This window comes from Peromyscus maniculatus, chromosome 3 (assembly GCF_049852395.1).
Source record: "Peromyscus maniculatus bairdii isolate BWxNUB_F1_BW_parent chromosome 3, HU_Pman_BW_mat_3.1, whole genome shotgun sequence".
Taxonomy (NCBI): Eukaryota; Metazoa; Chordata; class Mammalia; order Rodentia; family Cricetidae; genus Peromyscus; species Peromyscus maniculatus.
In genome coordinates, this window is record NC_134854.1 from 87,117,986 (window position 1) to 87,133,666 (window position 15,681).

General features: G+C 39.8%; 1 protein-coding gene across 1 annotated transcript in view; it reads left to right on the forward strand.

The window, feature by feature from the left end:
- Positions 1-15,297, forward strand: part of Ndnf (neuron derived neurotrophic factor) — a 38,763-nt gene extending 23,466 nt beyond the window's left edge. Inside the window, exons 2-4 of the mRNA XM_006991637.4 lie at positions 6,106-6,294; positions 11,657-11,781; positions 13,761-15,297. Of these exons, the coding sequence (XP_006991699.1) occupies positions 6,107-6,294; positions 11,657-11,781; positions 13,761-15,154 (1,707 nt within the window). The 5' untranslated portion in view covers position 6,106 and the 3' untranslated portion in view covers positions 15,155-15,297. The remainder of the gene's footprint in view (positions 1-6,105; positions 6,295-11,656; positions 11,782-13,760) is intronic.
- Positions 15,298-15,681: the final 384 nt, after the last annotated feature.

Genomic DNA, 15,681 nt, shown 5'->3' on the forward strand with positions numbered 1-15,681 from the left:
CTGCATCAACTAACTGCACTTGTAAATTTCTATGTACTCTGACCTGAAGAAGAGATGCATGCACGTATCGCATATAGCTAAATATACAACTTTTACTGTACAATATCCCCAGACCCTCCACATCTCTCTCAGTATAGAATGCATAGGCAATCTTGAGATGATCTTTCAGAAAAAACTTATCTCCACTCCTCAGTTCCCAAGAGATAGAGATGGAGATGGAGGTAGAGATGATGATGGAGATGATGGAGATGGAGATGGAGGTAGAGATGATGATAGAGATGATAGAGATAGATACATAGATAAAGATGGGGTAGAAATAGAGATGGAGAAAGAAATGGAGATGGAGACAGAGAGAAGGAGATGGAGGTGGAAGGGCAAGAGAAGAACAAAGGAGAAAAAGAAACTGTTGGGTTGTTTTTTTATGACTTTTAATCTGACACAGATTGTCCTTCCAAAGAATAAAACTATCTCATGTGTCAGCAGCCTGTGATTACAAAGACTTTGGGACATCCAGGCATCAATACTCTTCTCTCTTCAGTCTCCACAGGAAGGTGGGTGCTGTTTAATAAAAAGGCTTTTAACAACAGGAACAGGGCCAGAGATTTGTTAGCATCTCTATGTTCCAGGCACCAGAAATTTCCAGTTCAAACAATGACAATGACCCTAAGTATTTAGGATTGCAGCACAGTTTTTCCTTGATTGTGAATAGTCCATGCAGTCATCCTGATTGACTTTCCTAGTGTAGTGTATATACATATGTGTGTGTTTGCATATGCATTTGCATATGTATGTGATATCAATGTGGAGCCATCTTGGCAATGTTCTACATCCGATTGAACTACACTCTGTGGTAGAAAGATAAAAGATTCATTGCTATACAGACACATTCCCCGAATTATCCACCAGATGGCCTTGTTAGAAGTCATTCTGAAAGTGGAATTCTGACTAGTGGGTTTTTAATTATTGTTGCTTTGGGGCTTGTTTCATTTTATTTGGGAGAGGGAAGGGATGTAATATTTGTTTCTGTGAGACAAAAGGTTTCATTGTAGCTTGAGCTAACCATAAGCCTGTTGTATATCTGAAGATGACCTTGAACTCCTGATCCTCCTCCTTCCATCTGTTCCAATTCCAAGTGTTGTGATAACAGGTATACACCACTGTGTCTGGCCTGATTAGTGTTATTGAATTCATACTTTAAATCTAGATAAGCCAAAGCTATGGAGAGCTAACAGAAACAAGAGGAGTTACACCGTTAGAGGGCACTTTTGTAATTTTAGAAGGCTGTTCTTAGAGGCCAGCTTATCAAGGCTTACTCGAAAGAAGAATGCATTTCCAGTTGTTCTTTTAAAGTGGCTAATTCCTCACATGTGACATGAAAGCCAGGGACTAGATGGAGGGAGGAAGGGGCCAGCAGGATGGGCCAATGGAGTGGGGAGGCCTTGGATAATCACAAAGAGTAATGATACATAGGAGCAAAAACATGGCAACGAGATCTATTACTTTGTAGGCTAATTTTAAAAAAACTTTGAAGTGGCCAGTTCTTAGAATGAAAACTTTAGAGAGAACGTATGGGTTAAAGAAACTATAAAACTTTAAGATCTCTATTTAAAGAATCTCTGAATGAATCTGTTTTGATCAGTGAGTGTAAACTATTAATGAAAACATCTACATATTGTGCTTACAAAGTAATGCTGGACTACTCTTGGTGCTTCCTCAAAACACATTTTGCTAAAACTAAATCCTGTCTATAATATGAGAAAATTGGACAAATGGCAAATGTTCATCGGGGTACCTTTTCCCTCCTCAATTGTGTCATATGAAAATGTTGAATGGTCAGCCGGACAACCTAATTCAAGCTCTAGAACAGAAATGGTTCAAAGAGAGGACTTACTCCCCAGAACTGTCCTCTGACCTTTGTTGCTTGAGCACACACAATGGCACACGTGTCCTCTCCCACCTCAAATAAATAAGTAAGTATATGTTTAAAATGTTGAACAATAGTGTGATAGAATATAAATCCCTGTGTTTTGAGGTTATGCAAATTTTAAACACTTCTCTGAAAAAAACAATCTGCCTTGCTCATCAAAATCAACATGACAATAATGATGGTTGTCAGAAACCAAAAGTGTACCTGATAGGATTATGTTTGAGGAAATGTGATATTTTGATAAATAAAAGAAGAGGAGTCTAGATGAAACTTAGATAAAGAATACCAAATCCTAGACAGAAGAGACAATATAGAACACAAAAAGTGTTCATGGCACAGCAGAGCATATGTATGATGAAATAATTCAGTAATATATCCTACGTGCTAGAAGAAAGAGGCTGTTTTTAATTTTAAAAAGTTAAGTCTATTCTCTCAGTTGGAGTCTATAATATTCAGGCTAACAGTTAGTTTGTCATAGTTTTGTGAAGGCCTAAAGAAGGTGTGAGATTCCTGGGTCAGAGACACTGTGTCCTTCAGAGGAACAGCCTCAGATACAGTGTCATTTTCTTCAAGTGGCTTCCTGAACCCTAATCCCCACAAGATGATTCAAAGAGGCAGCTAAGTTTAGGGACTCTGCATCTTTGACAATGTGCAGTGATTATTCTCACTTTTGTATCTCAAGGCTTTATTTTCCAGGGATATTTAGTTGACAAGCCAAGCATCTGTAATCCAAAAATAAAACCTTTGAAATACTCCAAAAATATAGAATGTTTTGAGTCCCAGCATGATGACACACATCAAAAATACCACACGATGAACTTTACTTCATGTACAAAATTATTAATTTATCATATAAATTTACCTTTGGGCTATTCCTGACAGTCATGATGCATAGTTTTCTCAATCTGTGGCTTTCCTAAATACTCCAAGGCAATTGTTGGCCTAGTGGGGCTGAATCACCAAGTGGAACTGTACAGTTGACAGCTTTGTGGACAGACAGGGAGACTACTGAGGTGTGCTGCCCTGAAGTAGCCTTACCATTCTGAAGAGACTTAAACAATTGTCTTGGATCTCCTCTCAGGAGGCCAAGTTTGGGAACAGTACTACCCTAAGTTATTTGGTTAAAATAGCAAGTCTTCCTAAGCACATTTTATTGCATGCTTAGCAAATACCAAATGCTATTCAGATTTTCTAGTTTTTTCACCCCGGGCAGTAGTGAGAAGAGAAAGGGGACTAGGCATCTGTCCAGCTCAGCCCACCATGACCCTGTTTGGCAGGAACAAGTTACTTGAGTTTTGACTTTGGTTCACTCAGATGAATCTTGTAGACTTCTATCAGGATCTCACAAAAGCTTGCACCTAGACAACAGTGTCCCTTCTAGTTCTCTTTGACAAGCACCGAGTATTTGAAAGAAAGACTTTTTAATGGCATCCAAGGGAGCCTGGTGATTTTCTAAGTGCAAACTGATCCAGATGATAAGTTTAAAGCTCACTAACAGGATCCCCATCCATTCGTGGAGTTCAGGAATCATGTAGCCAAGCCCTCTAGAAAACTGAGTTCCAGAATGTTCATTTGCCTAAAATTATACATCTAGTAAAAGGCTAAAACTTAAATGCTAGCTTTCTCATTTCTCTGTCAAGTTTTATTTCAATTTCAGTGCAACTAAGTAGGGATAGAAGATGAAAAGCCGCAGCTTTCATGAGAGATACTGCAAAGTTTAAGTGCTGCAGTTGACTCTACCTGCAATTGGATCCCTTCTCTAGCTATGTAACCGGTTCCTTTTGTATGATAACAGCACCTACTTCATACTATATAATGATTTTGACCAATGCAGTAACCCAGTGTCATAACATTTGCTAAATAGAGGAAGGCAGTCAGAGAAAGGGGCTTTGCATGCAGTAACTCCATCACTGCTGGTATTTTGAATGGGAATATATATACAAAGCAGACAAAAGAATTGTAGAAGTTAAAATGAACTTTTTGGGCATGATGATTGTGAGAAACTACTCATACCATCATTAAAATGTTTATTGGTTCTAAAAATCATTTTTAAATATCTAAAACTTTTTATTTTTATGTGCATGTGTGTGTGCTTGTGTGAGTCTCTCTCTCTCTCTCTCTCTCTCTCTCTCTCTCTCTCTCTGTGTGTGTGTGTGTGTGTGTGTGTGTGTGTAAATTCCAAGTATGTGTGGGTGTTCCAGAAGACCAGAATAGGGCATTGGCTTCCCTGGAACTGGAGTTATAGGCTGTTATGAATTGCCCTATGTGAGTGCTGGGAACAAAACTTGGCTTCTCTAGAAGATCAGTAAGCACTGTTAACCACTGAACCATCTCTCTCTCTCTCTCTTTAAAAATTTATTTATTTATTATGTATACAGTGTTCTGCCTGTATACATAATAAATACCAGGTCTCATTATAGATGGTTGTGAGCCACCATGTGGTTGCTGGAAATTGAACTCAGGACCTTTGGAAGAGCAGTTAGTGTTCTTAACCTCAGAGCCATCTCTCCAGCCCCCCATCTATCTTTTTGATAATACTCAAAAAAAGACAGAATTAAAGTCAAAGTATGTTTTAAAGCCAAGGCCAATTAGTCAAACTTATAGCTATTTTAAATGATACTAGGATCCACGTCATCTCAAATTATTGCAAACATTTGACTTTCTCACTATGGAAAGCACTTAAGTATAAATTTTAAAAAGTGTATTTTTTTAATACTTAAATTCCTGGGAAATAATTCTTCACAAAATTTTATAGGCAAAAAAAAAAATAGAACAGTTTATCAGAGGAACAAAACCTCACTTACCATGTCAATCCTTGTGGCTATCTTGGCCATCTTACAGAAAACTGAGTCATGAGGAAGAAGTGGCCTTGACAGCATCCTTGTCTGTGTAGACAGTAGAGGATCAGTCTTGTCTGTGTAGACAGTAGAGTGTCAACCTTGTCTGTGTAGACAGTAGAGGATCAGCCTTGTCTGTGTAGACAGTAGAGTGTCAGCCTTGTCTGTGTAGACAGTAGAGGATCAACCTTGTCTGTGTAGGCAGTAGAGGATCAGCCTTGTCTGTATAGACAGTAGAGGATCAGTCTTGTCTGTGTAGACAGTAGAGGATCAGCCTTGTCTGTGTAGACAGTAGAAAATCAGCCTTGTCTGTGTAGGCAGTAGAGGATCAGCCTTGTCTGTGTAGACAGTAGAGGATCAGCCTTGTCTGTGTAGACAGTAGAGGATCAGCCTTGTCTGTGTAGGCAGTAGAGGATCAGCCTTGTCTGTGTAGACAGTAGAGGATCAGCCTTGTCTGTGTAGGTAGTAGAAGATCAGCCTTGTATTGATAGGGACCCAGGATGGAAGTCAATGACAGGGCCATGATATAACTCAGTTGGAAAGATTTTTCAAAAGTTAAGAGCAAGGGCTTAAAGGTTTGAGTGGCTTGTTCTGTGGCTGGGGTCTGAGGCGCAGTTTCTGTCATGCAAATGTGTATGCATGCAAATGTGCTTCTGTTAGCTGTAACAGTTAGACATCAATACAATAACTCACTTTATGGCTTTGAACACATTGTTTTATGAATGATGGAGCTAAGCATTTTAATCTTTTTTTTAAATCACTAATTTATGAAAGTCTAGTGTGATAAGTAAAACATTATACAAAATTCTGAATCAACATTTGAGCAAGAATTTTTTAAAAATATGTAGAATATTTCCACCTTCAAGTGGGTGTCTTATGACTTAGGCTGGAGATCAAGCATGTCAGTGACTAGAAATTTGCTGCTGAGCAATGACTCTGGGCAACCTTTGGTGTACGTTTTGTAAAACTTGAGAGGACTGACCCTTGGTGGTCCTATAAGTTTCCAGACACTGACAAGACTTCCTCAGTAAGGATGATATTGGCTTCTGTCATAATGAAGTGCTGATTTGCTTTCTTAAGATCCAGGGAAGTTAATGAAAAAACAGTTATTTTATTTTTAAAATATTCTTTAATGTCTGAGGAGCTAGTAAATCTATTCTCAATATTATGAAATAGTTTGAAGAAAAATATGAGACAGGAGAATTGTGTCAAAAATGTATGCACATATCCAATACCCATGCTATGTCACTGATTCTGTCTAAATCAGCCCTCGAGGAAGTTTCCTACCTGAGCCAGTGTCTGCCTGCAGAACTAATGAAGGCACTTGTCTCTTGTGCCCAGGATGGTGCTGCTCCACTGGTGTCTGTTGTGGCTCCTGTTACCACTCACTTCGAGGACCCAAAAGCTGCCCACCCGAGATGAGGAGCTTTTTCAGATGCAGATCCGGGATAAGGCATTTTTCCACGATTCATCCGTGATTCCAGATGGAGCTGAGATCAGCAGTTATCTCTTTAAAGATACACCTAGAAGGTATTGTCCTTGCTGTGCTTGCTGATTTAGGTCCATAAAAGAGGCTCCATAGAAGACAGTCACCTTCCGGATGGAGTTTATAGAGTCAACCTCTGAGTAGCATTATGTGTGCTTATGTATGATATGTAGGATGAAACTGAAATTACTTCAACAAAAATGGTTCGTCAAATATCTGTATTTGTGGAAGGATAGTACCAGGAGATAGGATGAAATTCTGAGAGATTGAAATAGTGAAAAACTGACAGCAGTTATTTCTTTCACTCCACTTTAAACAACTGGGCATCTGTGGTGTTTCCAAATATGCCTATCTTTAAAAGTTACACCCATATGTCATGGAAATGATATACTACAAACTAATTATATGTAAAGTTATCAAACTGCCATCTTTTAAATCTTCTCTGCCTTTCATTGTTAATTTTTTGAATTTTTACAAAAACAATTCGTCCTTTTAACCTGAGATAAATTGCTTTCTAAGATGTAGAATTACTCCACACCACTAACCCACTTTGCAAAGACTGAGATGTGAAGAATCTTCACGTCATCAATTTCATGGAGGGAGAATGGTATTCTAAACCCCTCCTATTTAAAGGCCCCATCATTTTCCCTCTGGTCAGTTGGGTGAGCACAGATGATCAGTTTTTATAGGTGAAATGGGCATTGTTTCAAGTTACTGGAGTAAAATAACTTGTTTGAAGGAATGGGACAGATTAAGAACTGACTCAAAGTATAAATAATTATGAACTTTTAAGTCATATTCATGAGACTGAAAACATAAGATGAAATGTTTAATATGAAGGAACTTGCTGCCATGGTCTGCACAAAAACTCAGTCTGTGAGAATAAGAAAGATACACAAAGCCATGCATGACTTCAGGGAAATCCTTAATATTAATTGAATTGTCATTGAGCACAGTTTACATTTTTGTGCTTGAAATATTTGAGTGAATGAGACCAAACCAAAATTTTTCTTTAGGTGTAACTTTCAATTCCCAAATACACTTGGGTTCTGTTCTCTTTTAGTAGTCTTTAAATACAGCTTCCAATTATACAATCATGTCACTTAATCAAATAAATGGCTTATCCTCTGATCTTCTAAAAATTAAATAAGTTGTAATTCTAAGGGTGGTATTAAAAATGGCGTTTTCTTCTTTAACACATGTTTTTGTTATACAATTTTACATAACCGTCAGTACATCTTCCATCACCTTTTCTTTCCTTCTAAGTTTTGTATTTTTTTCCAAAACAAAATTTTAAGGCCTTTTATATTTATAACTGAGTGAAATGTTTGCTTATACTAGTTAGGTAGAGCTGTAGTTCCAAGAAGAAATTTAATTTTGGAGTTGGGACTATACAGCGGTAAGTACACACAGCCATTGTTGATGTTCTGCCTAGAATGAAATGTCTCATAAGTTTGTCTGTGGGAGGAGGAAAAGACATCAGATGTACAAGTTGTTCTCATGTTTACACACATAATGCAAAGGTGGCTGGTTTGTAGTGTGCATCCCTCATTCATCTCATCTCCTCCAGCCTCACTTGGTAGTACATATCTGAACACCCAGGTCATGCCCTACCACTGTTCTACATGTGCTCTGTGAGCACTTACTAACCAATGCATTACATGTTGAGTTGGTTCAGATTCTCATTTATCCCTAACTTGCAAGCTTTCAGATGAAAGTGTTATCCTTGGGGTGTCCTGCTGCTGTACACGCCCAATGTTCACTGTGAGGGATGTGGACATCCTCCTGTTTGTCATCAAGTCACTAACACACAGTTGCTTACATAAGAGAACAGGCTGTTTTCTTAAAGGGAGAAAGCAGGAGGCAGATCTGCTTGAGCACTGTTTTTGGCTTTGGCATTGCTATCTTGTGTTGCTCAAATAAAAATTCAAGAAACACACTGCAAAATTCCAGACACTATTTGATGCCACTTTCTCTGTGATATGATAGGCTCAGTTTAATGTCATCCCTGCTAACAGATCAAAAAAAAAAAAAAACAACAAAAAACAAACTTCTCTTCAGAAAATAGGCAAGATTAAATATCAAATAACCTGTATAGATGACTGTGGTACATCCGACTTTACACATTAAAACAGTTGAATCATCTAGTTGTCTTTTTAGATGATTACCTAGTATAATTTTTAAGCCCTTGCATTTGCTTAATATGCTTCTCAGTCTGTCTCATCTTGCCCCATATTACTTGCCATTTCCAAATTCATCTCTGAATAGTATAGAGAAAAATTGCTATTTTTATCTGGATTCTACATACTCAAATAGAAACAGATTCTGAATATAATATCCTCAGGCTAGACTAATGAGATTGCTGTCAAGATTGTTGAGTTTTGCTCATTGACTTAGTAATTCATTCATTATTTCAAAAATGTCCAGCAAGTGCTTGCTGTATGCAGACATCTGTACTAGCATGCTCATCACAGGGCATACAGAGACACAGAAGATGAGCCCTAAGTGGGCCTTAGGGGAATATGAAAGCAAGTAATCACACAAATGCACATAGTCACAAACTGCAGTGAATGTGAGATCTGAGCAGCACAGTGCCTGAGAGACTGTATGCAAACCTCTTCTGGAATGAGTGAGGAAGGGCATTTCTGAAGAACCACAATTTAAATATGAGTAAGGCAGAGAGACAGGGCTATCAAAAAACATATTTCAAAGACCCAGGAAGAGGAAGTGTTTGGGAGACAACAGAAATCCTATGTGTTTACAGCATGAAAAGATAGAGACAAGAACAGAGCCTGGTGAGGAAGGCAGGACCCCCCTGTGGACGCTTGACCATGAGATCAGTTAAAAACTTACTTAATGCTAAAATATGAAGCTGTAAAGAGGCTCAAAGCTGGGAAAAAAAAGTGTGTTTTATACGAGTAAAATGCAAGGTCTGTACAGGGTCATGACAATGTTGTGGCTCCTTCTAGAGGTACCTTAGCTTAAACAATTGACAATTGCTCTTGTGCATAGGATGCTTGTGAGTTACAGCACCTGAGAAGTGGTACAGGAGCCTGTGAGAAATGATGAGGTTTAGACAGAAGAAAGTGATCTGTTGCTTGAGTTTTTTCTCTTAATTTGGGAGCAAGAAATTCTACATATTTCACTTACAACTTTGGGTAAAAGCTGGAAAAGGACGGGGCGGTGGTGGCGCATGCCTTTAATCCAGCACTCGGGAGGCAGAGCCAGGCAGATCTCTGTGAGTTCGAGGCCAGCCTGGACTACCAAGTGAGTTCCAGGAAAAGGCGCAAAGCTACACAGAGAAACCCTGTCTCGAAAAACCAAAAAAAAAAAAAAGGAAAAAGGGGTTATTCTCATTACAGTTGCCCAGAGTTTCACCAGGTTCTAGAAACACTGAACAGGATATTTTATAGATATCGATCCTGTTTCAATGGAAAAAGATTTGGAAGTAATAAAATGATTTAAAGGTAGACATCACCATTGGATAATTCACTCAACAAATATTTTGAATTATTTCAGTGTCTGAGTGTATACCAGTGAAAGAACTGGCTGCCCTCTTGTGGCTGTCAGTCTAGTTGAGGGAGACAAAGAATTTAAAAAAGGATGCAAGAAACATATAATATGTTAGGTGTCAATACATACCTTAACAATGAAAAGGAAATATTTTACATGTGGAATCCAAGTGGATCCTCAATGGTGCTGGAGCAGAGTGCTGAAGGAAGCATCTAAGTCTTCCCAGGCCTCTGTCTAGAGGAGTGCTCTGCTTGTCAGATGAGCAGAACTTCAGAGACCCCAGGCCGGAGTTGGCATACATGTACCACAGACAGCAGAACTCCGAATGGAGTAATGGCAGAATAGATTCAGATGAGGTTGAGCATGTAGGGACGTGTGGGGTACTGTAAGCTCTTACTCTGAAGTGCACAGGTCTCAGAGGGTTTTGAGTGGGGAAGTGCTTTGTTTAAGGTTTGCAAAACCAAAGGGCTTCAGTGTAAAAACAGGGAGCCTAGTCAGGAGGCCACAGCAAGCTCAGGCCAGAGGGAATGAAGACTTAGATAAGCCAGGACAAAGCAGTAGTATCTGCATATATTTCAAAGACAAAATAAAAAGAAAATACTGATGCATTATATGTCAGGTAGAAAAAAAAAAAGCCAAGAGTGACTCTAAAATATTTGTCTGGAATGACCAGAAGTTTGGAGTTGTTATCTACTAAAAATGGATGAGCTACAGGAATTCAGATTAGATGTCTCAAGTTTGAAATGCCACTGTCTTATTGAAGAGGGAAAGAGTTCAGGCTGAGGATTTAAACCTGAGACTTATTAACACACAAAAGGTAAAGCCAGGCATCTGGGTAAGGGAGCAAGATATGGGAGCAAGAACAGATGAAAAAGGGACATCCATGTGATGGCTGAGGCTCACTAGAGAGATTAGGTGCTTGGGAGGTGAGCAGAGTCAGCAGGGGAGGGTAATGTGGTCATTTTGGCATGTGTGTTGGTAATGGGTGTATGAGAATGATGTGAGGAATGCTGAGCTGATACAGCATACAGGAAGGGAAGCCCACTCACCCCCTTGGCCATAGAACCAGTAGTAGGCACCTCTGAGCTAGCCAGCACTGAAACCAGTTTCCCTCATTTGCAGGGTTGCAGTCTTTGAAAGATAATTAAGTGAAATCATGAAGGCAATTTGGAGTTAGAATATGCATCGTTTTTTATAGGTTAATGATATTTTTATTCTTCATAAAATGTCTCCTAAGGTACCACAAAAAAATGTCTGAGGTAAAAGAACAGAGCAAAATGCTTTGATTTTTTTTTTTTAAAAAAAAAAAAACAAACTCTGCTTTAAAATTAGTAATGTACTTAATTCAACGTTTTAGTAATAAGTAAATAAACATACACACATACACACACACACACACACACACACACACACACACACACACACACACTGTTATCTTGCCAGAGACCAAGGGTATATTTTAGAACTATGACGTTGTAAACTGATATTTTGACACAGCAGGTAACATGTCAAAGTGCCTTCAAGGTAGCACAAACACTAGTCAAAACTCAGTGGTATAGGGAACACAGGGAATGCGCAGTGCTTGGGACTTATTTTATGGTGGGAACCCCTACAGATGGACAAGAAGAGTTCGTGTTGAATTCACAACACTTGGTTGAATATCCTTTTATTAACTTCCTTGTATTTGTTGATGTTTGGCTTGTATTGTTTGATGTATTTGTTGATGTTCAGTTAGGTGCCAAATTGCATTTGGACTTTGAACAATTGGACTTTCATCGTTTTATGTTTCCTATGAAAATGTGTTAAATGAGTAAAAATGAAAACCAAGTGGCTTTTCTGGTAAGTCTCGATTGGCATTATTAGAATCATCATAGGGTCTAAACTTACCCCTAGGTACTTCTTCATGGTTGAGGAAGATAACACCCCATTGTCCGTCACTGTGACACCCTGTGATGCACCTTTGGAGTGGAAGCTTAGCCTTCAGGAGCTGCCTGAGGAGGCGAGTGCAGATGGATCGGGTAAGTGGCAGGATGCACCTGGCCTCAGAGCTCTGAAACACACAACCTTCTACAAGGAAGGGGAACAGCCCAGATGCACATGTGAAGCTGGAGCCTGAAATGGAGAAATGGCATGAGATGACATTGATCTTGGTAAAATAAATGAGGCAAAAGGGAGTGTGGAGGCGAGCGGTTTGGGCAGCCTCTGTGTCTGCTATCTGCAAGCCTGTCTGCATATGTGCAGCATCTGAAACCCCAGGTGCCTTGATTTCAGCCTCAGTTGTTCTGGCTTAATTATTGTGGGGTATAAAAAGCTCCCCGGAGGTGATTTTGAGGCTCAGGCAAGGTTAAGAATGTTTCATTTCTGGGGAATAAAGGGTACATACAAAGAAGGAGAGAAGCAGTTAACAATATTTAAAGGCAGGAGGACAAGCAAGTCAGTAGGAGGAAAGGGTTAGTCATCTAAAGAAGACAGAGAAGGTGGGAAGCAGATAGCAGGAAATGAGTGAAAAACAGTGGCTCCTTCTAAGGGCATCTTAGCTTAAAGATAAAGACCTACCAGCTGCTCCTGTGGGAAGGATGCTTGTGAGTTACAGTACTTGGGCAATCTTGGAAGAGCCCATGGGGAAGTAGTCAGACTTATATAGTACAGAATCTCTGACATTAATGGATGTATGGTTCTGTTCTTCCCATAATTCTGGGATAAGTCATTCAACACTTTCAACTTTTGGTAATAAGCTGGAAAACAGTTGTTCACTCTGATCACCCAGCATTCCACCAGGTTCTAGATATCTTATGCTTATATCTGCATGGTATTTGTGTTAACAGTAGCCAAATTTTATATTTTAATGGGAAAAAATTCCCCTTAGTTTTAAGACTTCTTCTGTACTGCTCCTGGGAACCAGTTCTAACCACTGGTCCTTAAGTGCTTTACACCCTGTATTTTAATCAGGTCATCCAGTCCCACTAACAGTCACGCGATTACAATGGCTGGCCATCTGCAAACAGCATGTTTGAATCATTTTGGTTCACACCAGATTAATAGTCTTTAGAAAGTTTAGTCTTTGACCTAACTTTTCCTCTAACTGGATTCTGCCCCACAGAAATAATCAAAATGAAGAAAAGCTTTGCTCATATATGAGCATCACTTGAAATAGGAAAAGATAAACCAATAGTATTATTTTATGACATGAGCAAGAACTGGGTTCTAAGACTAATGGCTTATCTAGATTCACATATGTATGAGGATGAGGATATATTTTATTAAGTTATGGAGAGAAATTGGTGAAAATAACATGAACTTCAAATAATGTGTAAGAGAAAAGACTGGATGGAAGTACAGGAATGTTGTTGGTGTTTTGTTTTGTTTTTTCCTCTTTGGGGGCCCACCACCCAGCTCCCAAATAAATACACTGAGACTTATTCTTACTTATTTCTAGCCAGCTTTTCTTGACTTAATTATCCCATCTACCTTTTGCCTCTGGGCTTTTACCTTTCTCTAGTCTATATGCCTTTCTTTACTTCTTACTCCGTGGCTGGCCCTTGGCATTCTACTCTCCTTCTCCCTTTCTTGCTCTCCCTTCTTTCTCCTACTTATTCTCTTTGCCTGGCAGCCCTGCCTATCCCTCTCCTGCCTAGCTATTGGCTGCTCGGCTCTTCATTAGACCAATCAGGTGTTATAGACAGACAAAGTAACACAGTTTTACAGAGTTAAACAAATGCAACATGAAAGAATGCAGCACATGTTTGCATCATTAAACACATATTCCACCACATAAAGGAATGTAACACATCTTAAGCTAATACTCCACAACACAGGAGTAAGAAAGGACTCTCTGGTGAGAAATTAGTGACTTTCCTATGCTCACCTTGCTTCCTTTGGTGCTTTGTCTGTTAGGACTATGTCATGTCTTTGACATGAAGATAAGATGTTTGAAAATATAATCTAAGGTTGGCAAGCCTCAGTAGCACTCAGCCTATTCTTCTCCCTTGTTCTCCAGGTGACCCAGAACCACTTGACCAGCAGAAGCAGCAGATGACTGACATGGCGGGCACAGAACTGTTCTCCTACAAGGGCAATGACGTAGAGTATTTTCTGTCTTCAAGTTCCCCAGCTGGTTTGTATCAGTTGGAGCTTCTTTCATCAGAGAAAGACACATATTTCAAAGTATACGCCACCACCACTCCAGAATCTGATCAGCCATACCCTGAATTACCATATGACCCTAGAGTCGACGTGACCTCCCTCGGACGTACCACGGTAACTTTAGTCTGGAAGCCGAGCCCCACAGCCTCTGTGTTGAAACAACCCATCGAGTACTGCGTGGTCATCAACAAGGAGCACAATTTCAAAAGCCTTTGTGCGGTAGAAACAAAGCTGAGTGCAGATGACGCCTTCATGATGGCACCCAAACCTGGTCTTGACTTTAGCCCCTTTGACTTCGCCCATTTTGGATTTCCAATAGATAATTTGGGTAAAGATCGCAGCTTCCTGGCAAAGCCTTCTCCCAAAGTGGGGCACCACGTCTACTGGAAGCCTAAGGTTGACATTCAGAAAATCTGCATAGGAAATAAAAACATTTTCACAGTCTCTGACCTGAAGCCGGACACCCAGTACTACTTCGATGTCTTCATGGTCAATACCAACAGCAACCTAAGCACGGCTTATGTGGGTACTTTTGCCAAGACCAAGGAGGAAGCGAAACAGAAGCCAGTGGAGCTAAAAGATGGGAGGGTCACCGACGTGTTTGTTAAAAGGAAGAAAACAAAGTTTCTGCGATTTGCCCCAGTCTCCTCTCACCAAAAAGCCAGCTTCTTCATTCACTCTTGTCTGGATGCTGTTCAAGTCCAAGTGAGACGAGATGGGAAGCTGCTTCTGTCCCAGAATGTGGTAGGCGTTCGGCAGTTCCAGCTAAGAGGAAAACCCAGAGCAAAATACCTCATTCGACTGAAAGGCAGCAAGAAAGGAGCATCTATGTTGAAAATACTGGCCACCACTAAGCCCAGTAAGCAGGCTTTCCCCTCTCTTCCGCAAGACACGAGAATCAAAGCCTTTGATAAGTTACGCACCTGCTCTTCGGTCACAGTGGCTTGGCTAGGCACCCAAGAAAGGAGAAAGTTTTGTATCTACAGAAGAGAATTGGATGGGAACTACAGCGAAGACCAGAAGAGAAGAGAGCAAAACCGGTGCCTGGGGCCAGACACCAGGAAGAAGTCAGAGAAGGTCCTCTGCAAGTATTTCCACAGCCAGAACCGGCGGAAAGCAGTGACCACAGAGACAATCAGAGATCTGCAGCCTGGCAAATCTTACCTCCTGGATGTTTATGTCGTAGGACATGGGGGACACTCTGTGAAGTATCAGAGTAAAGTTGTGAAAACAAGGAAGGTCTGTTAGTTAAATTGAGTGAAGAAGATGTGGAGGACTCCGGGAGAGACACGGAATCACTTTCTAAACTGACTACTCGCATGGCGGACCAAAGTTGTGACCTGTGCTTGAAAGGAAGGATACCAACACGTGTACATTGATGTCCGTGTAATGTAACATGGAGACTTGTACTCACACATACCTGTGGTACTTAGGGTCCATCTGTCTGACGCTGGTTGATGTCAAAGGAAGAGGGTATCTTGATGGATACCACCCCTTGCTTTGAGCATTGCATGAACTGCTTCTAAATTATTTTATTACCTAAAAATTTAAAAATATGCCATTTGTTGCACACATCCACAAATGCAAATCATTCCTCTCTGTAGATGCTAGGGGAAAATATATAAATATATATATAAATTATTTTATAAATTCTGTTTTAAATGTTGGTGTTTCTATTATTGTAAGCTATTAAATTCTTTCTCTGTTAAAGTATAGCTCTAATCTAAGATCACATTGCCCTCTAGGCAGTAATATTGTGGTTGTAAATTCTTATT